Raw genomic sequence first — 25,423 nt, forward strand, 5'->3', positions numbered from 1 at the left:
TGTAGATCAACCCGTGATTGAATGCTTTAACAGCACGGCGGACGATCTAAAAGCGCATGAGACAGGGCTCCAACAGCTCGCAGTCGCGTGGCCTTCGGGCCGGAAGCAGTTAAAGGCAGACAGTAAGGGGCTTCCTACGCGCTCCGCTGAGCATGCTCGCAGGCGTAGTAACGACGCAAGAACCGTCACTGAAGCAGCCACTTCGCGTGGCACCCACTGGAAAGACTTGCCCCCTCTTCCCACATCACACAATCAGCTGGCAACTCACCCGCTTGAAAGCGCCTTTCGAGATGCTGAAAGGAGTCACCTACAAGGTCACGAGCTCTCGCGATCTTGGCGAGAGGTCTCCAAAGCGTCCGCGCGCGGCAACCAGATTCTTGGTTGCCATTGGGTATACACATACAAGCTTGACAAGCACGGCCGCCTCACGAAGGTGAAGGCAAGGCTCGTGATACGTGGAGACCAACAGGCGAAAGACGCGCGAGATACGTACGCCGCAACGCTTGCAGGTATGTCATTCCGAATACTGATGGCTTTGGCCGCCCGATTCAACCTCGAGCTGCTGCAATACGACGCAGTGAATGCGTTTGTGCACGCAGATATCGATGAGGAGGTATATATGGAGATGCCTCCAGGATACCGCAAACAAGGCGTAGTCCTACGCTTACAGAAAGCCCTCTACGGTCTGCGTCGGTCACCTCTGCTGTGGCAAAGGCACCTGGAAAGTGGGCTGTTGGCGCAAGGCTTTCAACGCGTTGCAGGCGAAGACTGCTGCTGGCAAAAGGGCCAGGTCACATTCTTCTTCTATGTTGACGACTGCGTATTGGCGTTTCCGAAGGCCCATGAGCCTGCGGCAATGGCCGAGATACGTGCCCTTCAAGGCAAATACCACCTTGAAGGCGGCGAAAAACTTCAATGGTTTTTAGGCCTTGAGATCCTTCGCGACCGCGCGACACGGAGACTCTGGCTCTCACAGGCGGTATACGCCGAGAAGTGTAAGAAACTGCTTCCCACGCGCGCTGACGTGTTAGACGACGATTCTCATAAGCACACTCCGATGGCAAAGGAGGAGTTGCTGCCGCGTGAAGGCAACGCGCAACCCAGCGAAATCAACCGTTATCAACGCAAAGTTGGGACGATCCTATACGCCGCTGTGATGACGCGGCCGGACGTCGCTTTCGCAGCCAGCAGGCTCGCGAGATTCAATCAAAACCCAAGCGAAGTCCACCAGAAGGCCGCTGACAGAGTCCTTCGATACCTATACAAAACGCGATACCTCTGCCTTTGCTTCGGCGCCGCCCCAGGCAGCGCGAATGACGCCCTTGAGGTGGCGTCTGACGCGAGCTTTGGCGACAATACACTATGCCGAAAGAGCTCCCAGGCCTTCGCCATGAAGCTTTTCGGAGGCCTCGTCGCGTGGCGGGCCAACAAGCAAGATACCGTCACAACGTCAACAACTGAAGCAGAGCTCCTAGCGCTCACGCAGGCCGCCAAGGAAGCCCTTTTCGCAAGCCGATTGATTTCGCGCTTACAAGTCCAGCTCCCCAGTGAGCTCGGCGAGCGCGCGACGTACGCTTCAAAAGAGCAAAAGCCCACGACAATACGTATACAATGCGATAACCAACAGACGGTTAAGTTGGTTACGAGTGAGCTCTCGAAGCTCCGTACGAAGCTCCGTCACGTCGATATACACAACCACTGGCTGCGTCAAGAAATCGCCGAAAGGCGTGTAGACGTCGCATATACCCCGTCTGCAGAGCTTATGGCAGACGGCCTCACGAAGGCCCTGGATATGACAAAACACGACGCCTTCATCCAACAGCTCAATATGACCAACGAGAAGGTCATTCTCGAGAGCAACCGCGCTAGAGATCTGGCTGCTGACGAGGCTCGACTGGAGGCCGAGATGATGAAGGAGGACGTATGGGCCGTGGAGGAAGCCTGTGACTTCCCGCGCGCCCCGTGAGCGTCAAAACGAACGCAGGAAACGCCTTCTTGCGCGTTCAAGGAGCAACGGAGCGAAGGGGCCGTCGCCCTTCACGGCCGTGGACCGTAAAGGCCGTCAAGAAGCCCTTCCCTGAGGGGGCGTGTTGAATTGGAGGGTAACGCACACGAAGGGCGCCACGAAGGGCGTCGGAGATAGGACTTATCGGCCAGCATAACCGGCCGCTCGGCGGCAACGAAGGGCCTGCCACAGGCTTCGTCCCGGGCAGTGGGCTTCGTGGTGGCCTTAGGCGCCTAAGAAAGGGGCTGCCAAAGGCCTAGTCGGGCGGCAGGGTGCAGCTGCAGCACACAAGAATAGTTACACACTACACACACTTAATATACGCACAATTGACCCATCACGGTTACCCTTGCCAATCTGACACTACTTTTCCCTTTATTTTTCTCCACCTACAACTATGGTACAACATTCAAATGAAAGCGATTTAGTCCTAGCGCTAAATGCGCTCAGATCCGACCCAAAATTAAGCGTGCGAAAGGCTGCATCTCACTACAAAGTATCTCGTGCAACCCTCCAACGACGATACCATGGCCAACCTGCCAGACGCGATATCCGACCACCCTGCCAGAATTTAACCTCGTACGAAGAGGAGACCATTGTACGATACATCGTTGACCTGGATTCGCGAGCATTTTCGCCACGCCTTAGTGCTGTTCGAGAAATGGCCGATCGACTGCTTCGCGACCGCGGCGCGCGACGCGTCGGAACAAACTGGGCCTCAAACTTCGTACGACGACGACCTGAGCTCCGAACGCGTTTTAATCGAAGAATCGACTATCAGAGAGTCCTCTGCGAAGATCCGGACGCGTATCGCGCGTGGTTTTCCCTCGTACGAAACACAATTGCGAAGTACGGGATAGACGATACCGATATCTATAACTTTGATGAGACTGGGTTTGCGATGGGCAAGATGTCCTCTGAAATGGTTGTTACAGCCTCTGAACGACGTGGCAAGCCAAGAGGAGCACAACAAGGGAATCAGGAATGGGTTACAGTAATCCAGGGCATTGGGTCGTGCGGCTATTCTATCCCGCCGTACATCATCTTTGCAGGCAAGGTCCATCTTGACTCCTGGACGTGCAACAGCCCCCTCCCACCCGACTGGGTAATTACACTTACAGAAAATGGTTGGACGACAAATGAGAAAGGCCTAGAATGGGTACAGCACTTTGATTTCCATACAAGGAGTCGTACGAAGGGTGCTTACCGCCTCCTCATCCTTGATGGCCACGAAAGCCACCATTCTGTCGATTTTGAGCTATACTGCAAGGAGCAGAACATTATTACGCTCTGTATGCCCCCTCATTCATCGCACAAGCTCCAGCCGCTTGATGTTGGGTGCTTTAGTCCCTTAAAACGGGCGTACGGCCAAGAAATTGAGGTCCTTATGCGGGTGCACATTACGCATAAGTCAGACTACCCACTTTTCGGCACCCCCCCCATTTCGGCACCCCAAAAATGCCTCAAATGCCTCATCACCAGAACATACCCCTCAACTTTCAACATCAACAACATTTTCTATACTTATGCGAATAACCTCATTTTTTCCTCAGAGCTTCTTTTCGACCTTATGGGCCAGTATACCGAAGATGAAGTCAATCAGGCCCTTGACGCAATAACCAACGGCATGCCCATTAAGAGGGCTGGTCAGGTGTATGGCATCCCAAGATCAACACTTCAGTATCGGATTAAGGGCACTCAACCAAGGTCAATTGCCTTTTCTGACCTGCAGAGACTTTCTGTTAGTCAGGAGGCTAAACTGGCTGAATGGGTTCGCATTCAGCATGCCCTTGGTGTTGCCCCAACCCATCTGCAAGTGAGGCTATTCGCAGAAAGGATCCTCCATGCCATGGGGGATACAGAGCCTATAGGAAAAGGCTGGATCCAAGCCTTCTTGAAGAGGAATCCATCAGTCAAGGTCCAGAGAAGTCGCCCTATCGATTCTAGGCGTGTTAATGGGGCATCTACTGAGGTCATCAGGGACTGGTTCAAACTACTCGCCATACCAGAGATCACCAGCATCAAACCAGCTAATAGATACAACATGGATGAGACTGGTATCCTTGAGGGCCAGGGATCTAATGGGCTGGTGCTGGGCATGTCTGAGACGAAGTCTGTACGTAAGAAACAGCCTGGATCAAGGGCATGGGTATCCATCATCGAATGCATCTCTGCCCTGGGCCATGTTCTGAATCCCCTCGTTATCTATAAGGGCAAGGCAGTCCAGCAGCAGTGGTTTCCTCTAGACCTTGGCCCTTATGAAGGATGGCAATTCACTGCAACGGAGAATGGATGGACTTCAGATGCCACTGCAGTTGAATGGCTGCAGAAGGTCTTCATCCCTCAGACTCTTCCTCAGGGCAAGGAGGTCAGGCTGCTGATCATGGATGGACATGGGAGTCATACAACGACTGACTTTATGTGGTTATGCTATATAAACAACATCCATCTATTGTTCTTACCGCCACATACCTCCCATGTCCTCCAGCCACTTGATCAGTCAGTCTTCAGCCCTGTCAAGGCAGCCTATAGGAAGGAGCTTGGATACCTTGGTCAGTGGAATGATTCAACTGTTGTAGGCAAGAGGAACTTTATAGGCTGTTATCAGAAGGCTCGTACTGCAGGTATGACGATGCAGAACATTAGAAGTGGTTGGAAATGGACAGGGTTATGGCCTGTCTCTATGGCGAAGCCTCTGATGAGCTCCCTACTGCTCCCATCAACACCAGCAGCATCAGGATCATCTGATCAGGTCAGCAAAGGGCAGTCTGGAGGCAAGGAAGCTGAAGGATGAGTATCTGCGTCATCTGCAGTGGCATGGTCGACGCCAAGGAAGATGAAGGATCTAGCTGGGCAGTTGAAGCTATTCACAGAGCTGGAGAATGATGCCTTTACTCAACGCCTTCTATTCAGGAAGGTAAAAAAAGGCTTCAGCGAGCAGGCATATGAGCTGGCAAATACCCAGCAGAAACTGGAGCTTCTGCAGGCCCAAGTCACCAATACTGCAGTAAGGAAAAGAAGGGCAGTCCAGCTGGATCCTAACACTAAGTTCGCCAACATCAAAGACATCCAGCAGGCGCAACTTAAGGCTGGGGAAAAAGAGGATGATGCAGCCGAATCCAGCGACTCTGAATACCCTAGTGAAGCTGAAAGCTGTATTGTTGTTGCATCTAGAAGAAGTCAATGATTAATTGAAGTCGACGAGTATGATGGGAATAGCTTCATTTTTGGGGTGCCGAAATGGGGGGGGTGCCGAAAAGTGGGTAGTCTGACTTAACACAGAGACGTGCCGAAAAGGCTTGCCGCGGGACGACCGCGCGTGGCGTTCGCTTATTCAATTTTTTTTCTTTCTGTTTACAACAAACGACCTAATCAAAGGGGAACACAATGCCAGGCGTAGCCGGCTCTGGCTTAGTGCTGGCGACTGACAGGTGCTCTGGATCTTCGCTCTCGCGACGCGCGCGCGGTCTACATGACAAGCAGACTAGTGATATGAACAGAGTGCTTAGGGTTAGGGTCACCCAAGCTCCCTTTCCCTTTAGCGGGATTGTAGCTTTGTTTGCTGTAGTATCATACTTGAAATACTCGGAAATCCCCTCCTGTTCTACGTTCGGCTACTTGACATTCTTTCCTTCATATCACCTGTGCACTCCAAATAATCAAGTCACAAACCATTCGTTTACATTACACGACACCGACCAAGCCACTATGCGGTGGTCTTTTGTACTGCTTGGCGCCCTTTCTGGGTTGGACGTAGCCTGGGGTCACGATTCTAGGCCGCACATGAACATGGTAGGACCCCATCGCCGGGGAGTCGAAGAGCTGCGACGAAGGCGTACTGCGTTCGAGCCTTGGAACCCGCCGACGGCAGCGAACAAGCCTCGGGGACACCACGCACACCATCTATCACCTCGGCAGGCATCAGCCAGTCCCATTCCGGTGGGAGACAACTCGCGGTGCGGAGGCACATATGGGAGATGCGCCGATGGCTATTGTTGCTCGGCTGAAGGGTACGTTGACCATTTATTCAACTCCCCTGGTCATACTGAGAGCAGCAAGTTAATAATACTAAACAGATATTGTGGGCAAACCGCCGATTACTGCAATTCGCCCGACTGCCTGATCAACTACGGCCCGGCCTGTGATGGCAACAAGAAGCCCAGCGGAGCCGATACATCCAACGACGCAAGACCTTTGAAGGGTGACGTCCCTTATGGCGGCGTTGGCATTTACAACTGCGTCAACGATGGTGATGTTGCAATCACCTATGACGACGGTCCTTACATATACACTGCGGCCATGTTGGACGCCTTCAAGGCTCACGGTGCTGTTGCTACCTTCTTCATTACTGGCAATAATATCGGCAAGGGCATGATTAATGTGGCGTATCCCGATGTTATCAGGGTAAGCATTCAACTGCGCCTATAGGCCATTGACGCAATCGCTAACCTGCCCAGCGCATGGTTGCCGATGGCCATCAGATTGCCAGCCATACGTGGTCCCACGAAAATCTGGATTCGTTGACGATGGACCAACGTCGGAATCAGATGGTATACAACGAGATTGCCTTTAACGACATCCTGGGTTTCTATCCGACCTACATGCGTCCGCCTTATTCTATCTGCGGCGCAGAGTGCCAGAACCAGATGGTTAGTCTCGGATATCATATCACCTACTTTGACCTCGACACCCAGGGGTATCTACACACCGACCCTAGTCAGATCGCATTCAGCGTAGGTTTATGGGACCAGGCGATGCTCGCTCGTTCGCCCTGCAACGGTAGCTATTTGCACATTGAGCACGACATCCACCAGCAGGTTGCAACGACGCTCACCAACCATATACTCGACTCCGTCGTTGCCAACGGCTGGAGGGCCGTTACTGTCGGTACGTGCCTGGGGGACCCCCCCGAGAATTGGTATAGGGGCAGTGTCCCCGGCTACAACTTCGACATCACCGCCGTCAGCGCCCCTGTCTGCTCCAGCACGGCCACATCTGCTGGTACTTCCGCTACTTCGGGCTTGTCCGCGATGCCCGTTTCCCTCGACGCCACCTGCGGTCCCGCAGCCGGCCAGACATGCCAGGGCTCCGTCTTTGGAGACTGCTGTTCCGTGAGCGGTTATTGCGGAAGCACCTCCCCCTACTGCGGCACAGGCTGCCAGCCCGGGTACGGTACTTGTGACGGCCAGTCGTCGTTAGGCTCAGGTAAGACCTTTTCTCCTCCCTCGTCATCTAGCCGCAGCAGAAGTCAGCTCTTCTTTCGCGTGAGAGAGAGAGAGCGTGAACTGTAGGACACGTAGCTCTTGCGCGTTCTACCAGTGGCCCCGGCTCTTCTACGTGCGAGCGCCCCTTGATCTTTCTCTTGTTTTGCTGACACGCGAGCCTTTGCAGGTGTCTCCGGCACGCCATCTGCAGCCTCTTCCACATCAAGTGTGTCAGTCTCCACGGACGGTATGTGCGGCCTGGCCAACGGCAAAACGTGCCTTGGGTCCATCTTTGGAAACTGCTGCTCCCAGTACAACTACTGCGGCACCACCGAGGGCCACTGCGGTCCCGGGTGCCAGTCTGGTTATGGCACCTGTACCGGCTCCAACTCCGGGAGCTCTGTCACCGTTCTCAGCAACATTGGCACCACCTCTACGTCGTCCTCGGGGGCTGCATCGCCTTCATCTTCTGGAACTGCATCTCTTTCGACTTCCGGGAGCTCTGTCACCGTTCTCAGGAACAGTGTGACCACCTCTGCGTCGTCTTCGGGGGCTACATCGCCTTCATCTTCTGGGACTACGTCTACTTCATCGTCAGGAACCCTTTCAGCTTTGGCTTCTGGGACTACATCCACTCCGTCTACTTCGTCCACTTCGGTCACTTCGTCCTCTAGAACCACATCTAGTTCATCGTCTAGGCCTACATCTGCTTCGTCTTCCAAGACTACATCCGCTACGTCCACTTCGTCGTCTGGGTCCACATCTAGTTCGTCATCTAGAACTACATCCAGTTCGTCTTCTGCAGTCACGTCTAGTTCAACTAGAGCTACGTCTAGTTCTTCTTCAAGGACCCCATCTACTTCATCTTCTGCAACCACGTCTAGTTCGTCTTCGAGGACCTCATCCACTTCATCTTCTGCATCCACATCTAGTTCGTCATCTTCTAGAACAACGTCCAGTTCTTCTTCTTCTGCAACTACGTCTAGTTCGTCATCTAGAACTACGTCCAGTTCTTCTCCAACCACGTCTAGTTCGTCTTCAAGGATCTCATCTACTTCGTCTTCTGCAACCACGTCCACTTCGTCTACTACGTCTCCTATGACCACGACTACTTCGACGTCTACGACAAAGTCTTCCTCGTCTTCCTCGTCTTCCTCGTCTTCCTCGTCTTCCTCATCTTCCTCGTCTTCCTCGTCTTCTTCGTCGTCCTCGTCTTCCAGTAGCACGTCTACTTCATCATCTAGAACATCGTCCGCAGCTACAGCTGTCCGAACCGCTACCACCGCCAACACCGCCTGCGGTCTCTCGGCCAACGTCAAGTGCGGGACTGGCCTCTGTTGCACTCGCTTTGGCGTCTGCGCCAGCACTCAACTAATACTCGTATTGAATCCGCTTTGTCTCATTATCGCGGGATGCCAGTCGAGCTGGGGAAGCGTCTGCTATTAGAACAGTAGTACGGCAAGACGCCGAGGACCTTTACGTGGAACTTGGCTCGCAATCGAGGCCGGCGAACGAGCCACTGGCTCTTCTGCAAACCAACTTCGTGGCCACGGACTCTCACGCCCGGAACTGAGGCTGGATTCCAAATCAAGGCGACCAACTACGCCAACCTCGTTTTCAATGATAAAATGGACTGGATCGCCAAGTTCCAAACGAATCGCGCTGTTATCAAGGAATTTGGAGTGCCCCCTAAAGTAATTGAAAAGTTGCGAGTCTGTCAAAGCAGCGCTCCAGGGGTAAACATTCAGCATTAACCTTCTGGTTAGAGTCAAACCAAAGTCTACGTCGCCAAATGGGAATTAAGCAAACATTGAGTTGATTCGTTGAAAAGGTGTGAGAGTGTATCATACAGGGGGGTCTTGTCGTTTGACGAGGCATAGGTATGTTGATTAGAGCAAGTTGCTCTACAGCGCTGGTTAGAAGTTTCTATTACTCTACATGTTCTACTCTACATATTCTACACTGTACCTAGTTATAATATAATGTAGACGAACTGAACCTGCAAAACTGCGACTCATGATACCTACTGTCCTCATTGACTTCATACTTGCCTCCGCCGCCGCCGCCACCTCCACCGAGGCTACTTTCCTGGCCACTAAGTACGCTTTGACGTGCGTCCGGAATGAGAACCTATCATGCCCAGGCAACGAGCAGGTCTGCGCAAATGCTAACTAAGACGGACATGTTCGACGCGAGAGCCACCGCCGCCAGCGAGGAGGTGTACAGGGGCCTCAGGCCCCCTCGAAAAAGGCAAGCAGACCATTGCCTGTGGATATTCGGGAAGATGGGGCCTAAATCGTGTGTCTTGGATAGTTAGCCGTTACGGCAGGAAATAGGGAACGGGTCATTACTTCTGAGCCGGCGTGATGGAGGCAGGGGAAAGCTATTGGGAATCCACGACCAGGATAGGGGAATTCTGGTAGACAGTCTCAGGGAGCGTTCTGCGACGACCTTCGTGTAGGAAGTCGGCGTGTTTAACTATGTCATGACGAAAACAACTCGACACCATTTACGAGCCTTGCCTCTACAAGCACGCTCAAGAAAAAGAACCGTTCACACCTTGCACAAGTGAGACTTGAGAGCAGTATTACCGTAAAAAGCTCAAAATGGTGCCATTAAAATCAGAAACAACCGGCCGCGATGCCTTGAGTTCAAATGAAGAGAAGCCGGGTTAAGCTAGAACGTCTCTCTTAATGTGAGTGTTAAAGAGCTCTCCATCTTATCAACACCGAGACCCCCTGGTCTCTGCCCCCAACTTGGCATAGAGTCTTTTGGCTCAAGTGAAGGCCTGGAACACAACAATCCCTGTCGGCATCTGCGGCCTACTGTACATACAGTGGCTTGGATGGACCCCGCATCGCATCCCCGTAGAGGGTCGATTGTTCACACCAATTGCGGCTGACATTGTTCGAGTTTTCCCTCCTCGATGTCCACGGTGACAAATTGCCACCGAGATCAGCAACATGTCTTCCCACAATCCATCTTCTCTTCGCGGAAAGGTTGCCATTGTCACGGGCGGCTCCCGGGGCATCGGGGCCGCCATTGCCGTCGAGCTCGCCAAGAGAGGCGCGAATGTATGCCAAGACGATACGATGCTTATGCTCACCTCCTGCTCTACTGGATATGATTTCTGATACGCAAATTAGGTCACCATCACGTACGTCTCTGAGACGAGCGAGAGCTTGGCCGCCGAGGTGGTCCAGCGGATCGAAAACATGGACAACGAGGCGCGCGCCACGGCGATACGGGCCGACGTATCCTCGGTCGAGCAGTGCAAGAAGGTCGTTGAAGCCACGATCGCGTTGTACGGGGAGCACGTCGACATCCTCGTCAACAACGCCGGCATCACCTCCAAGCTCTCCGTTCCCGACATCACCCCCGCCGACTTCGAGCAGGCCATCAACACCAACCTCCGCGGGCCCTTGTTCATGGCGCAGGCCGTCATCCCCCACCTCCGCCGCCCGGGCCGCATCATCAACATCACCTCCGTCGCCGCCCGCGGCGGCTACGCCTCGGCCAGCCTCTATCTCGCCTCCAAGGCCGGCCTCGAGGGCCTAACGCGCGCCCTGGCCGCCGAGCTGGGCCCCGCCGGCCACACCGTCAACGCCGTCGAGCCCGGCGTCACTGAGACGGACATGGCCCGGGACTCGGGGGCCTCCGACGCCCACGGGCAGTACGTCAAGATGATTGTCTCGATGACGCCGCTCGAGAACAGGATGGGGAAGCCGGAGGACGTTGCTTCGGTTGTTGCGATGCTGGCGGAGCCGCAAGCCAGCTGGGTTACCGGACAGACCATCTCGGCTTCGGGCGGCTTCACCATGCTCTGAATAGATACGTAAAAACAAAACTTGATCGTTGCGTCTCTAGAGATGAAAGCCTGATATAATGAAGCTATGGTAAGCTATGGTAAGGATACCAAAATGAATCATTGTTGTGTTGAACAGTGTTTTCTCTAGATTCTGATGGGAACGGCGCCCATTCATTCAAACTAATTACATGCTCACGACTCGTTGCCCATTAAGCAGCTGACATGAGCTCTTGCAGGCGCCGAAGTACCTCATCTTCGCTTGGGTAGTCCGGCCCTTTGATGGACTCGAACGCGGGGAGGAGTATAGACTCGTCAATCTCCTTGTACTTCCCGAGCTGGACATGAATCACATGCCCGTTGCGCGAACCGTCTGCCATCAACAAAGCCGCACCCCGGGCCACGGCCTCCGCGGGCTGTATCTCGACGCCAACCTTCTCCATCAGGCCTCTTAGGTTCGGGAGCACGTTGCTGTCGGCCCAGGTCGGCGCGAGGGTGTTGACTCGGATCGGGATCTTGGCCGCCTCGAGGAGCGGGATGAGACCGCGACCGTAGCCAAGGACGGCATGTTTAGCAGTGGCTGCAATATCAGCCAGTCAGTCAATAATAACACGGATAAACAAGGACCACGCAGGTATTGTGACTCACCATAGTCTACAGCGCGGAGTCGTTGCAAGCCGGTGGAGGATCCGTTGATGACGATGCTGCCCCCCTCGGCCTGCTGCCGCATGTGGTAAATAGCCAACGTGGCCGTGTGCATCACGCCCTTCAGACTGACGTCCAAAAGCGCGTGCGTAGGCTCGACGAGGTCTCCATTCTCGTCGACGTCCGTTGACAGGTAGTTGGCGCGCGGGCCGACGCCGGCGTTGGCGAAGACGTGGTCGACGCGGCCGTGTATCTCCTTCGCCTTCTTGAACAGCGCGACCTGGTCCGCCCAGACGGTCACGTCGGTCTTCACAAACGTGTACGAGCTCTCCGGCTGCTCTGCCGGCGGGTTGATGTCCGCGTTGACGACGGATGCGCCCAGCGAGAGGAGCGTGGCGACCGTGGCGAGGCCGATGCCGGACGAGCCGCCCGTGACGATGACCACTTTACCTTCGAGGCCCGCCAGGTCCTTGTCTTCGATTACGAATTCGGTCATTTTCGAGAATAGCTGGATGCAAGTGAGATTACCGCCGTGACGGGGTTGCTTTTCTTGGCGAGCTTTAGATCTCTATTTAATCTCCTTGGAACCCCCCGCTTAGGGGAGGGGCGGAACCAGCTCTCTACTAGGCAACATTCTATTACAGTCCGGAGTGACGTGTCGTCGGCTGAAGAATGGCACTCGGGACGGCGTATGAGCTCTATGCGGAGTCAAGAACAGGGTCCAAATCGAAGCTAGGGTGCCCTAGGACAGTAGTTCTCTTCGCCCATGTTCACACTTCTGCCCCAACCCACAAAACAAGTGCGCAGGAACCAGATCTGATTGCTCGAAGGGCCCCTTGTGCTATGAGGGATTTTCAGCTGACAGTACTTTCATCGACAGGGGCGCGTGTGAGAGTCAGAGAACAAACCGGTAGCGATCAGCCGTCAACAATCGAGTGGTGTTGTATGCCGGTGTTTGCGAAGGAAACCAAGTGCAGTGCCGTACATGCCCCATGGATTTGGTTCTTCCCCACCGTGCAACGGTTAAACTGAATTAAATGTCACGTAACAAGATGTTGTCTAGAGAAGCAGCAATTCGTTGATCATGAAGCTTCCCAGGCTTGGCAGCTGAAGCGTCTCGGCTAATTCGTTCTTCTAGGAGAATATCACCGGTCAGAACTGCATGGTAGGGTAGGAGAGAGCCCATTACTGAAAGAGTGCTCCTACATAATGTCTTCAATACCTAGTTCTACAATCTTGCCATCATAAGTTTGTTACTTCGAAAACTACCGTCGAGAAGTAAAGATGCTGTCGATTGATCATGATGCTGAATTCGGGCTGGAAGACTGTTGCAGTACCTTTCTAGCGGCGCAGTAACCCTAACAATTTGTTAAGAAAGATGCCTACTGGCCATTTCGCGTAGAGTCTATCCTACTATACTAAGCATAGGAACGTGTCTGCATTGTAGACGCAGCCCAACACAAAGCTAAGAAAGCTGTAGACAGCGCTACAGGTCTTAGCACAGCCCGCATCTTTCAAAGGTAAGGAGGTCTATAGGGACATCCTGGAGCAGGATTTACCCCTTGGGTTGATTAACCTGCACAGCCGGATGACCGCTAAAAACTGGATGGATGTAGGACTGAAATCACTAAGATGATCTTCGAAACTAAGATTCGTGTCAGCCAGCATTTCCTCTACACTATGTAGGAAAGTCTTGCCTGTGGCTATGGACGGTTAAGATCTATCTCAGGCAGAATTACCACTCAAACTGCTTCGCGTTCGACATCCAAGGGTGAAAATAACAAATATTTAGACACAGTAAGCTCCTTGTCCTTCTAAGTAGTAAGGGCAAAGTGTGACGCCTTAAAAGGCACACATTGTGAAGACACAGTCGCAGCGCACATCCCGCACTGCTTCTCATGAACCAAACAATAACAAATATATCTAAATTCTAATAGACTTTGACCTCACTTCAGAAACTTTTCGATTGTGTTTCAGAGCTTGACAATGGACAAGGCGTGTCATTTCATGAGAGAAAGATCAGCCTCAAGCTTGAGCCGCTTGTGAGAGATACGGTTGAGGGATACGCCAAAGCGATCGCCTTTTTACTCAGGTTGTCGAAGGCTCCATTCTGAGCCCAGTGACACTGGTCTGGGGACTTTTATGAGCTATCCTAGTGGTATAGAAACACTCGATTTCGGGGCTTGTCACATGGCCGTACCAACGTTCGAGATTCGGGCCGCCTGCGCAATGACTAGCTACCTTCTCCCAAGTTACTCGATATGCTCCAAAACATCGGCCAAAGTTGCCCTATCCATCAAGGATATGAAGAGATTTTTGGATAGAACGAGCGTTTTTCAACAGCGCGCTGGCCAACTTTTCTTCTTTCGTTCTTCACTTCCTTCTCAAGGCCAAATGAGTATTACAGCGAAAAGGGGTCTTGCAGCGGGCTGCCGTAAATGTGGTGATGACAATGTTACCGAGACTCGACAGCATCAAGAAGCAGTAGGATGGCTTCCTCAAGCCGGTTGTGAGCTGGGAGAACTCATGGGCAATACTGCGTCCGTCCGTTGCAGTTGTCCATCCCGATGAACGCCGAAGTTTTCCTGCTCGGAAACACGGCCAGCTGGTAAAGTTAGCGGACGAAGCTTTCCGTACTGCGAACACATGAATGACTCGAGAGTTTGGAAGCTTACCAGTTTGACATTGATCAGCACTTCTTGTATAGTGTAATTTGGCCAATTATGTCGTGGCTCCATGCTGATTGGCAAAGATCTGGTAGCTCCATGACACTCATGAGGTGGCTACCACCAGCTGCACATCGAGAACTTACAGCATGCTTTCAGTCGAGTACCGAAAACCGAATGATGACTGGGCTGCTTCCATGCAATCAGCGTTTCAAACGGAGAAACCCAATCGTGCCGGCCTAATACGAGTAAATTACCTCTCGCAAATCATGCAAGCGGCAGTTGCTGGTATAATTATCCATACTAGCACATCCTGCAAGAAATTTTACGTCCCAACGATCTATCCCGGCCGTTTCGACGAACCGCCAGTCTTATTGCTAAATACCAAACGTGATGTGGTCACGCTCAACACGCAGGCATACGATTCAAACCCAAGTTCGGCTGCACGTTGGCGAGGATGCCTTCGCTCTCTTCTATCCATTCGGCCTATACATTCCTTCCTCAACAGCCGGTGAATTTTACGTCGAACTTCAACGTCCCAGATTCGGCCAACCTCTCGTCTTGGACCATGCCACCCTGTTTTGTAAGCCCAATATTCCTGAATTTTCATCTTGCTTTTGCAACGATTTTTATCCGTCTCCTTTGGCTTACTTCGATGACGGACATCGGTGTTGCCAGGCACCATGTCTCCATGAATGGTGTGGAAGCCCGTCGGCGGGGTTGGACATCATCAACGATACAGCGTGTATCTGTACAGAAACCGCAGAGAAGGTTTTTGATATAATAAAGGACGAATGTCTCGAACATCGATCATCTTGCGGCAGCCCAGACTTCTGGAGTAAGTTAGCTGATCCTTCCCTATTACTTACCTGCCTGGTCTTGAGCCTGATTTATCTTCTCAACAAATGGACTGACAAGGGTCTTTCTATAACATTAAGCTGGCTTTCGTGTGGTATGAACATCCAATCCCCTGTGTGGGATTTAACCCAATGAGACCTGTCGCAGAAAGAACACAAAGTGTTGACCTCGCGCACACGAATGCAGTACTCGGATAAATGCGGTATTGGGAAACCGTATGGCAGGCTCAGAGATCCTCCCAGTTACGTCCCGCATGTCTCTGTCGTTGTGGCAGTCGAAACTATACTCCTGGGCTTTCGTATAGCCTGTAAGGCCTACCGCTTCGTACCATGGGGTCCAGAGGACTTAGCCATCATAGCAGCCTACGTATGAGCCAACCCTAACCAGGATTGGTGAGGTTCTATCAAACTAATTCTCGAGTTTTCGGAAGAGTCTCTCCGTGGCTACCTTGCCACTCAGCGCTATAAGTACGTCTATCACACTATCAAGGACAACCTGTCCTCCCCTTTCCTCTTTCTATCAAATACTCTGCGAACTTTCCAATTTACTAGGGCTTGATATCTAAAGATACTAACAATTATCAAATCAGAGGCAGAAGTCGGGTCACTCTCAAATTACTGGCCTCTTGACTTTAGAAACATCAACATTTTTACAAAAGTCAACATAGCCTTTAATATAGCTTGCGCCGTCTCACTAGGCCTAGCTAAGATTTCTATTGCCTTCTTCTTTTTACAAGTATTTAACACATCCAGTGCTAGATACAAACGCTTCATTTGGGCTACTATTGTCTTTACAGCTTGTCTTACCTGTTCGTTCATCTTGGGGCAGTTTCTTATGTGTAACCGTGTTTCATGTCTTTGGGAGAACTCAGGAGAGCCTTGGCAGGGATGTAAATGCAACTACGTCTGGCAAGGTGAAGGAGTGTATCCAGCCATTAATGCTGGACTGGATGTTTGGTGTAAGTTGTCTTTCCAGTCTCTTATCCCTGGACTGTATCACATCCGACTAGCTAAGAGTTGCTACTTCACTGGCCCTAAAGTTACCTAGGGTACCTAACCTTTCCTTACAGTCGTAATGCTGCCAGTTACGCAAATAATCAGGACCCGGTGGCAATGGAAGCAAAAGTGCCATGCTTTAGCAATGTTTAGCCTTGGATTAATGTATGTTGTGTGCGCCGACTTTCATTCATTTGTCTTCTTGCTGTTTTAAAAGAAGCCTCTGTTAACCTTTTTCAGAACAGTATTTGCTGCAGTCATGCGAATCGTGAGCTTACGCGCACGTATACGCACTGGCGGTATGCATATCATCTCATTTTCATTTTCAGTCTTGCCGAGAACACCAGCAGATCATTCTTCATTTAAGATTAGTTACACTACTGACTCGGACAGGCGATCCTCTGAATATACAGCTCTGGTATTATTTAGAGTCTGCTACAGCATTTCTAGTGTATGGCAGCAATACCTTGTCTAAACCCGAGTACCAGCCCTTTACCTAAAGACAACCAGCCTCCTTTCTAAACTGTTTCTCAAGACGGAAAGACTTTTCATCTTTTCTTTGTTTTTCTTATAGTTTTTGTTTCACCGCTGACGGTCACAACAGAGCGTGTATACCATTTACCCGCCTGATCATAGTCCGCAAGATTTCTCCTTATCTATCAGAACTTTTCTTCAGGCTGAGGTTGCCGTCAAAACAGTTAAGCACCTCTCAACAACTCACGATCAGGCCAAGAAATACAGGGGAGCTCGATATTGAGGAGACATCCCCGTCTTCAGAGGACGGGTTACCGCAGATTATAGATGTCGGCGGGCTACTGGCGGCAAGGAACGATTTACAAGACGCTGTGGTCCCAGAAATCGTACCCCCGCCCGCTAAGCTACCATCACAAAGGGAGATTGAGATGCCCAGGATCGTGAGATGTGTCGCCAACGCCAGGTACAACAGCGGCCAAGTCCACTTCGATCAGCCCAAGATGTCGACTGATCCAGACCCCGCGACACTGCGACAATATGGCTTTACCAGTAATTATGTGAACGTCAAGGGCCGACATATCACTTGGGATGGGGATAAACAGAGAAACAGTTTCAAATCGCTAGGAGCTGATAGACGGTCTTTGTAATTGTTGGCAGTCGAATTTACAGGTCAGATAAACCGTTGATAAGAAAGTCATATACTTGCTTACCTCAAGTGGTGGCGGATTCTGGCTCACCTCAACTGATGGCGGATTCTGTTCATTTCTCTTTTTGCTTCTACAAGTCGCCAAAATTCAGTCTGTGTTTCTCTAATGGGATGGCAGAAGCTAGGGATGAAGATGCCGCCAATAAGGGATCAGCGGGACGAGATGAGGCGAAATGGGGTATGTGAGGGCGGCGGGGCATCAACGAATCTACACGAGAGAATGGGCAGAGATATGGATGTCGTTCTTAGGGCTGCGGGTGATCCGGCTGCATCTGACAATGGCAGTGGCACATAGATGCTGACATGCAAAGCTACCCATGCCTACAGATTCACCATCCACTGCTCCCAGTGTTACTTGTAGATACCGTTTGTTACTTCAAACTTCTTATCTCTTCTCTCCCTTCTTTTCATCTTCTTCACATGAATTACATCTTCACCATTTACTTACCTAGCACCGTTACAGCCCCTTTCCCTAGCCAGAGACGAGAAGTTCCGAGGCTCCTACCGGACCGTTGTCACAATGAGCCTCTTTGCTGCTAGGCGACTTGACGGGAGCATAGAGCCTGACAAGCTGACGCGGATCTGATCCTGAATCTGGGACCTCACCTTGCTGTGTACTCACTGCCCAGTGACTATTGACAGAACTGACTCCGTGACTTGTGCGTCAAAGGTGAGTCTTCGAGAGAAGACATCTTGATCTCGTAAATAAGGGTTCCCCATGGATACTCCACTTGTTTGTGGCTGCGCCAACGGACCGAAAGTCCGTTGCTCCTCCATTGCACCCGAGATATATATACAATGACTCAATATGCCTCTTGGATTGCTACTGGCCTGCGGCCAGAAATGACTCGCTTGCATGTTTCGTCTTGAGGCAGGACTAATACCAGCACCCCAAGCCATCAACTAAACTGTCCGAAACCGACAACATTAGGCAAAACCCCCCGCACGTACCGGCTGCAGTTACGTTTCCCTGCTCACCAGGAAATATAAGCTTCAGACGGCATGAAATAAGCTTTCCCCCTTTGATTTACCGGGAAGTGGGAGACGCAGCAATGATCTCCTTGGTGGCTTGATAAAGCCGAGTCGAGCCCGGTGACAACTCAAAAGCAGCTGAACAGCTTACTATTCCGACCGTCCCGTCCTTCTTTTCTATACTGTCAGTACCGTTGTTTCCGACACTCTTTCAACTTATCACGATGATTTTGCCCCACGCGGCTGTCCGCTCTCTTCAAGCCCTTTCGCTCAATGCGGCCCGTCAACCCCTCCAATCGTCTTCTATCCAGTGCCCGATCGTCCTCGATGGACGGATCCCCCAGAACTTCACCCTGCAGGTCTTCGACACCAACGAGAGCCCCTTCAACCCCGGCTTCACAAAGGGGCCCGCGCCGTGGTCCGAGATCCTCCTGTTCCCCGCGGGCGTGACCCCGTCGCGCTTCGACGTCGTCTCCGAGCCGACGGCGACCAGCTTCAAGCCGCTCGAGGTCACCATCGACGACAAGTCCATCTTCGACCCGAGCGGCAACAACCCGCAGCTCGGGTTCCGCCGCGCCGGGCTGCTGCTCGGCAACGGGTCCGACGCGTCGAACCAGGGCGTCATGACGTTCCACTGGAGCTCCCGGCAGGACCCTGCGCGCAAGCTGAACCTGACGCACGAGTACCTCACCTCGTTCCACGAGACGAACGACTCGGGCGGCGCGCAGTTCTCTCTGCAGGTCGGCACCCCGCTGGGCCAGGACGGCGCGGCGGGCAAGCCGGCCGCGAGCGACTGGAAGATGCTGAACCGGAACAACACCGTCGTCTTCTCGACCCCGCTCAAGTTCGACGCCTGGCAGAACTTCGCCGTGACGCTCGATGTCCCAAAGAAGTACGTAACGCTCTATCCTGCTCGGTCTGTCCGATGACTGTGTCACTGGGAGGGGGGAGGGGCTAACATCCTTTCATCAGCACGATGCAAGTGTACTTCTCTGAAGGCAACGATCCGCTGAAGCCGGTCACGGAGATCCTTCCGAATGATAACTCGGGCGGCGGCGCCCTGCAGATCGGTCTTCTCAAGAAGCCCACCGAGACAAAGACAGTCGTCTTTGACGGGTTCCAGGAGAGCAACATAGACGAAGGGCAGATCCTGGGGAGCATTTTCGTCGAGGACAGCGCGAATGGCTGCGTGTCTCTCTGACTTCTCCCTTCGGAAGTTGATTTGAAATGGGCTTTAAAAGAAAAAAATAATAAGAAACTGCTAGGCCATATGCAGGAGAACGGTGCCCAAGGATCGGATGTTTCGACGTCGATCTTGGGAGAGGCTAGCCTGTCTTGTCTCTTTTTTTGCGTTTCTTTTTCCAGGGAGTAAACGGTCTTGAAGTCAACGTACTGCCCCTTTATCAACCCCGTGGCTTCGGAAACTTTTCACGGCGAGTGGCACAGAAAAAGCAAATTTCTCTTCGCGAAACAGAAACATCGTTTAACCCCGTGTACCTCCATGGACGGCACGGTGCCACGAGCGGTTGTTTGATGTAAAGTGCCTCGTAAGCAGGGAGACCACCCCCTGAGAGCGCGTCAGAAGCTCAAGGGAGCAGGCGAAGACGCAGCGCGTGCCATGTCACAGATAAGGTAGTAAGGGCTATGTTGGTTCAAGACTGAGTCACTTGGAAGGATAGAAATAGCAATCGGGCAACATGCGTCGACAAGACATCTTGTATTCTCGCTCTGCAAGCCCAAAACTCTTTGGCTGGCTCGCATTGCAATCCACCCCAGAGCAGGACTAGGCTATTGTGGCCATGTGCTATCCGTCCGGGCAGGGTGACAACATCGTAACATCATGGCGGAATCTACGAATCTAGTAGAGGAATGTTCCAGTTTTGCGAGTGTACTCTGTACAGAACCATCTCTATTCTCCCGGGGTCCACTCGTCTTGCATGACGTCCGAAGTAGCCGAGGCAGGATACTGGGGACATTTCTTTTTTGCGTTGCCAAGAGTTGACGAAGCATGTCGATACCTGCCGGAAAGGTCTTGATCAGCCACTTCCCTACCGGAATATTTACTGTTGCCCGAAGCCTCGCATGATGACCTGGTTGAGCTGCCGCCTCTGGTGGCAGTTCTGGGGATGCTTGGTCGCCATACGCACTGTTGGTGGATGGTGTCCCTCCAAGTTGTCGTCTTATTCGAATCCGCGCTGGGCGTCGAGGTGCCGTGATCCCGCCAAGGGGGCTGCGATGTGCAATATGCCGAAGCCAAAGAAAGCGACCAGTAAATGCACAAGAACAGACAATGTGCCGGACTGGGTATGGTCGACGGTCCGTCTTGAACCCCAAGTTTCGGTGGAGAGAGACGAGCAGGCTGCCTCGGCTGTCACCACCTTGCTCGGGAATTCCAAGACACAGACTTGCCGCTCGTTGATCTCTACAGGCTCGCTTCATGTTTAGGGTGATATGGAGTCACAGTAGGCACAAGTGTTTGTTTGTTGGCTTTCTTTCCTCCAAAAGCGACTTGCCTCGGCATAAAATTCTTTTGCCCCTGTATTCAAGTCGATCGTCAAGTCGCAAGCCTCTCCATGTGAACTGCCGGGTGTATGGTTGATTAGTCTTCCATGCCCACTAGAGACCGCCGTATCAAGTAAGTGATTCATCACCTGCTTGGTCGGTTGTCTCATGTGCCCTTTGTCGTAGTTTACGTCGTTCCTACAGGTGATGATCATGCAGCTGGTCAGCAGCCACGATGGCTGTCATGTACGATCGTTTTGCTCCACCGCGGATAATCGACCGGTAAGTGACTATGATTTGTGCTTTTCGGACCTACGTTCATCACAGAGAACATCCCTGTTTCGGAAGTCTCTGAGCCTGACCTCGAACAACTTAAGATGCGATTGGCGCCCGCTTGATCCAGAATGGTCCTTTATGGAGGATCCTTCCCAGCATCCCCCCAGCTTCATCTAGATCTATGGCTGGTTAGCTAGACATCCTCGGCCCGAAATCGAATCCAACAAAGTCTTTGGATGGATCTAGGCTCGTTGACGAAAGCCAGCCCACTCGGAACGACGCCCTTTTGGCGGGAACGTAACCGAGGGAGCCTCCCTGCACGACCGTGACAACGGCGTGGCTGTCACTGAAACGTCGTGCGGTTGTGAGGTCATGGACGTCGTGTAAAAGAAACGACTGTAAGCACTTGGGCAGAGAAACGCGCCGCCCTCCCCTCCCCTTCACATGGTGCGACCCGGCACGTCCAAGCACTGGGGGTGTCATCTGCTCTCGGCACACACTAATACGAACGGAACCAGATTATTATGCACGGCCTTTCGCCAAGGAACCGTGTCGATGACGGACGACAAAAGGTTGAGACATTGGTGTCTACGGACGAAGCCACCAATCAGTTTGAAACGAGGGGATCGCAAGAAACAACGCTTTGGGACGAACTGGGGGCCTCCATCGTCTCAAACTCGGGATGGCATCGCGGCTGGAAGGAGGTCTTCCCTTGTTGCGCCCATCATCAATATCTAGATATACCTCGGGGGGGTTTGTCGATGATGTTGTAAGTAGTATAAGAGAAGCGGATGTCAGCCGACAGAAGGTAGGTTTCTGAACACCAGCAGGACCATCAACGGGCCATCCATCCAGTCTCTTCTCTACTTGCTCGCCTTTCGGTTTTCTTCTCGCTTGTCGACTTTGACGATCTGCCAACAAAGTGCAGCGCACTCTCTTTTGAAACGCACAAATCGAAATACCTCATCTCGCTCTTTTGACAAGACGTTCGCTTCCGAAACAACCTCCCGACTCCAAAGTACTTTTTTTGTCTCTTCCAATTTCCAACAAAAAGCATCAAACATGAAGACCGCCGCCGTCACCACCGCCCTCCTCGCCGCCCTCGCGGCCGCCAGCCCCATCGAGGTCCGCCAGGCGTCCGGCTGCAAGGCCTTCACGGTGCTCTTCGCCCGCGGCACCACCGAGATCGGCGCCCTCGGAAGCGTCGTCGGCCCGGGCCTGCAGAGGGCCGTCCAGTCGGCGCTCGGCGCCAACGCCGTGACGGTCGAGGGCGTCAGCTACCCGGCCGACATCGGCGGCATCATGGCCGAGACGACGGGCACGGGGCCCGGCAGCACAGCCATGACCAACCAGGCCAACCAGTGGCTGAGCAAGTGCCCGCAGACGAAGCTCATCCTCACGGGCTACAGCCAGGGCGGCATGGTCGTCCACAACGCCGGCAAGAAGCTCAACGGCAAGGGCGTCGTCGCCGCCGTCACCTTCGGGGACCCCTTCAAGGGCCAGGGCGTGGCCGGCGTGCCCACGGGCAAGTTCAAGAGCTTCTGCGCCGCCGGCGATACCGTCTGCGCCGCCGGCGGGTGTGCCAGCGCCGGAGGCTGCGGGAGCACGAGCGCGGCTGGCCACATCGGGTACGGGTCCGATACCAACGCTGCCGGTGCCTTTATCAAGTCTGCGGTGGCCTAGTGGGTGTTTTGAGTAACATCATGGCATCATGACACAGGCTGGGGGGGCATGTGTGTACCGTGGCCAAAGGGAAACTGGCCCGTCCCTACCTAGACTGTGGTGCCGATGTAATGGTCGGACGCTGGGAACTTTCCATTCTTCACTCTGAATAGTTACAAACCTTTCTACAAAGATTACACTTGGCCAATGGCACTAGTTCTGTCTATTATCAGGGGTTGTGCGTGAATGTGATACGGGCCTCATCATCCTATACCTATGCCAGCCCCCTTCATTATTACTAATATTTCCAATTCACCCATCTACTCATCGGCTACATCTCCCATCTTCCCTTAAATCGGCGGGACTTTGTGATATTGAGCAAACTCTCCCTCGCTCAAGCCTCGTCGCTGTCGCTCTCGTGCGTGCCGACCTGGACCTTGGACTCCCGCCACTTCTGCAGGAACGGCAGTCCGACGCCCGTCCAGACGGTCAGGGCGACGACGAAGGCGAGCGCGCTCTCCCAGCCGTGGGTTTTGGCAAAGGCCGGCGCCTGGCCGCTCGGCATCTGCAGCTGCTGGAAGGGGATGACGACGGCCTGGCCGACCGAGACCATGAAGCCGAGCACGAAGGCGCGCTTCTGCTGGTCGCCGCCGCAGGCCTCGTTGGTCCAGCCGGCCAGCAGGGGCGTGTAGCAGCCGTAGCAGCCGGCGAGCACGAAGACGGCGACGCGCAGCGTGTGCGGCACCGTCCAGGCGGCCAGCACGGCGTAGACAAAGGTCAGCAGGCAGCCGACGGCGAAGCAGACGGGCCCGCGGCGGCCGATCTTGTCCGAGACGTAGCCGGTCGAGACCATGAAGACGAAGTTGACGGCGCCGACGCAGGTCGGGATGTTGTTGATCTCGGGCACCGTGTACATCTTGGTCGACTTGAGGTACAGGGTGAAGTACTGGATGATGTAGGAGCCGCAGGTGAGGGTCCAGAAGCAGTAGGCCGCCGTGAAGGCGTAGACCTGCCACGAGCCGAAGACGCGGGCGACGACGGACCAGTTCATCTTGCCGACGGGCTTGCGGCCCTCCTCCTCGATGCGCTCGCGGGCGCGCTGCCGCTCCCACTCGCTGAGATAGAAGGCGTTTGTCGTGTGAGGGGTGTCGGGGAAGCAGATCTTTGAAGAGGTGGGTTTTTTTGTCAGTGACTCAGTGTGATATGCGTAAGGGGGCCGAGGGAGGGAGTATAAGAGAGAGAGAAAGTTGTTGGACTTACAACGCCGTACACCACGACGGGGATGGCGAGGATAAAGTCAAAGATGAACAGCCAGCGCCACGCCGACAGCCCGCCCTTGCCGCCCATTCCTGTGTAAAGAGCGGATTGCAGGTAGCCCGAGAACATCTGGCCGAGGACGCCGCTCATGACAAACAGCCCCGAGCGGCGCGACAGCTCGCTCTTGCGGTACCAGGAGCCGAGGACGTACATGACGCCAGGCCAGGCGGCGGACTCGAAGAGGCCGATGAAGAAGCGCAGGACGTAGAACTGGTGGGCGCTCTGGCACTTGAAGAGGAAGAGCACGAAGAGGGACCAGGTGAAGAGGCAGCCGGTCAGCCAGAAGCGCGGGCGGACGACGGTGATGACGAGGTTGGCGAAGGAGCCGCCGACGATGGTGCCGACGTTGAAGTAGGTGTTCATCCACGAGAGCTCGTTGCCGGGGCCGAAGCCGAGCTCCTCGGACATGCCGGACACGTAGGCGTTGGAGATGTTGTTTTGGTCGAGCTTTTGAGGGGGTTGAGGGTCAGTCAGTGATGCAGCAACCCCCACACGGCGCGGTCCAAGTTGACGACGACGACGCGGCTAGTCTGTCTACGCACCTGTTTGATAAAGTACATGAGACAGCCAAAGGACAGCAGGAACCAGTCGAGCTTGAAAATCAGCTTCTTCTCCTCGGGCGACGTGCCGGGCTCGTGCCAGTGGAACCATCCGGCCTCCTGCGGCGGTTGTGGGGGCTCCGGCTTGGTATCGGCGGCGGCGGCACCGGAGGCGGAGGCGGAGGCAGTTGAGATGCCGTCTTTGTCGTCGCCCCGGCCGACGGGGTTGACAGCCTTAACGGCGTTGGAGGCGTTGACGTCGAGGTGCGCCATCCTGACTCGTTGTTACAACCTGTGTTCCTTTTGAAACTCTCACAACTCTCTCGTGGAAGTGATGAGTGATGAAACAATGCTGGCAACAATAAGTGGGTGTTTGCTCTGTCAAGCCAACTTTGACTACTGATAAAAACTTCCTCGCTTCAAGGTGAAGATTCGGGGTGGAGGGGGGGTAGGACTGGGCAGCAGATCTTTATCAAGGCACATCCCATCCGGAGAAGCACCACAGAGCGGACGATGGCCCGACCACGGCCTGGATAACGAGTTTTACTGGGTCGAGCACGACATCGGGTTGCCGTCGTGGTAGTGCAACGCAACTTGACCACCAAAGGCGATAGACTGCGGAACACTACTTTCTAGCTTCGGGAGACGGGTGAAATCTTTTTTTCCTTTCGATGTGTGTATGAAGGGACCGTCGGGGAGGGGCCTCTCAGCTATAGCTTCTTCTTCTCAACCTTAACCATTTCTGGAAGATTATGTCGGGCTCCGTCCGGTCGGGTTGTTCTTCTGCGTCCTTGGAT

The 25,423-nt window shown here is 53.5% G+C and overlaps 6 protein-coding genes across 6 annotated transcripts; 4 read left to right on the forward strand and 2 right to left on the reverse strand.

Annotated features, from left to right (window-relative positions):
• Nucleotides 1-5,713: 5,713 nt before the first annotated feature.
• On the forward strand, nucleotides 5,714-8,432 carry CH63R_12513 (Chitin binding protein; the record flags this gene model as incomplete). Its single annotated transcript, XM_018307487.1, has 7 exons — nucleotides 5,714-6,015; nucleotides 6,082-6,409; nucleotides 6,463-7,210; nucleotides 7,397-7,617; nucleotides 7,728-7,874; nucleotides 7,908-7,964; nucleotides 8,241-8,432. The coding sequence occupies 7 exons, from the start codon at nucleotides 5,714-5,716 to the stop codon at nucleotides 8,430-8,432; spliced, it is 1,995 nt and encodes a 664-aa protein (XP_018151904.1).
• A 1,740-nt stretch (nucleotides 8,433-10,172) lies between these two features.
• On the forward strand, nucleotides 10,173-11,036 carry CH63R_12514 (Short chain dehydrogenase; the record flags this gene model as incomplete). The annotated part of the gene is made up of 2 exons (XM_018307488.1): nucleotides 10,173-10,283; nucleotides 10,356-11,036. The coding sequence occupies 2 exons, from the start codon at nucleotides 10,173-10,175 to the stop codon at nucleotides 11,034-11,036; spliced, it is 792 nt and encodes a 263-aa protein (XP_018151905.1).
• Nucleotides 11,037-11,226: 190 nt separating this feature from the next.
• CH63R_12515 (Short-chain dehydrogenase) lies at nucleotides 11,227-12,155 on the reverse strand (the record flags this gene model as incomplete). Its single annotated transcript, XM_018307489.1, has 2 exons — nucleotides 11,227-11,594; nucleotides 11,663-12,155. 2 exons carry the CDS (start codon nucleotides 12,153-12,155, stop codon nucleotides 11,227-11,229), a joined length of 861 nt encoding a protein of 286 aa, XP_018151906.1.
• A 6,399-nt stretch (nucleotides 12,156-18,554) lies between these two features.
• On the forward strand, nucleotides 18,555-19,531 carry CH63R_12516 (uncharacterized protein; the record flags this gene model as incomplete). Its single annotated transcript, XM_018307490.1, has 2 exons — nucleotides 18,555-19,222; nucleotides 19,303-19,531. The coding sequence occupies 2 exons, from the start codon at nucleotides 18,555-18,557 to the stop codon at nucleotides 19,529-19,531; spliced, it is 897 nt and encodes a 298-aa protein (XP_018151907.1).
• Nucleotides 19,532-22,170: 2,639 nt separating this feature from the next.
• On the forward strand, nucleotides 22,171-22,791 carry CH63R_12517 (Cutinase; the record flags this gene model as incomplete). Its single annotated transcript, XM_018307491.1, has 1 exon — nucleotides 22,171-22,791. The coding sequence occupies one exon, from the start codon at nucleotides 22,171-22,173 to the stop codon at nucleotides 22,789-22,791; it is 621 nt and encodes a 206-aa protein (XP_018151908.1).
• Nucleotides 22,792-23,164: 373 nt separating this feature from the next.
• On the reverse strand, nucleotides 23,165-24,899 carry CH63R_12518 (Major facilitator superfamily transporter; the record flags this gene model as incomplete). Its single annotated transcript, XM_018307492.1, has 3 exons — nucleotides 23,165-23,932; nucleotides 24,031-24,534; nucleotides 24,630-24,899. 3 exons carry the CDS (start codon nucleotides 24,897-24,899, stop codon nucleotides 23,165-23,167), a joined length of 1,542 nt encoding a protein of 513 aa, XP_018151909.1.
• Nucleotides 24,900-25,423: the final 524 nt, after the last annotated feature.

This window comes from Colletotrichum higginsianum, chromosome 9, assembly GCF_001672515.1.
Source record: "Colletotrichum higginsianum IMI 349063 chromosome 9, whole genome shotgun sequence".
In the NCBI taxonomy this organism is placed as follows: Eukaryota; Fungi; Ascomycota; class Sordariomycetes; order Glomerellales; family Glomerellaceae; genus Colletotrichum; species Colletotrichum higginsianum.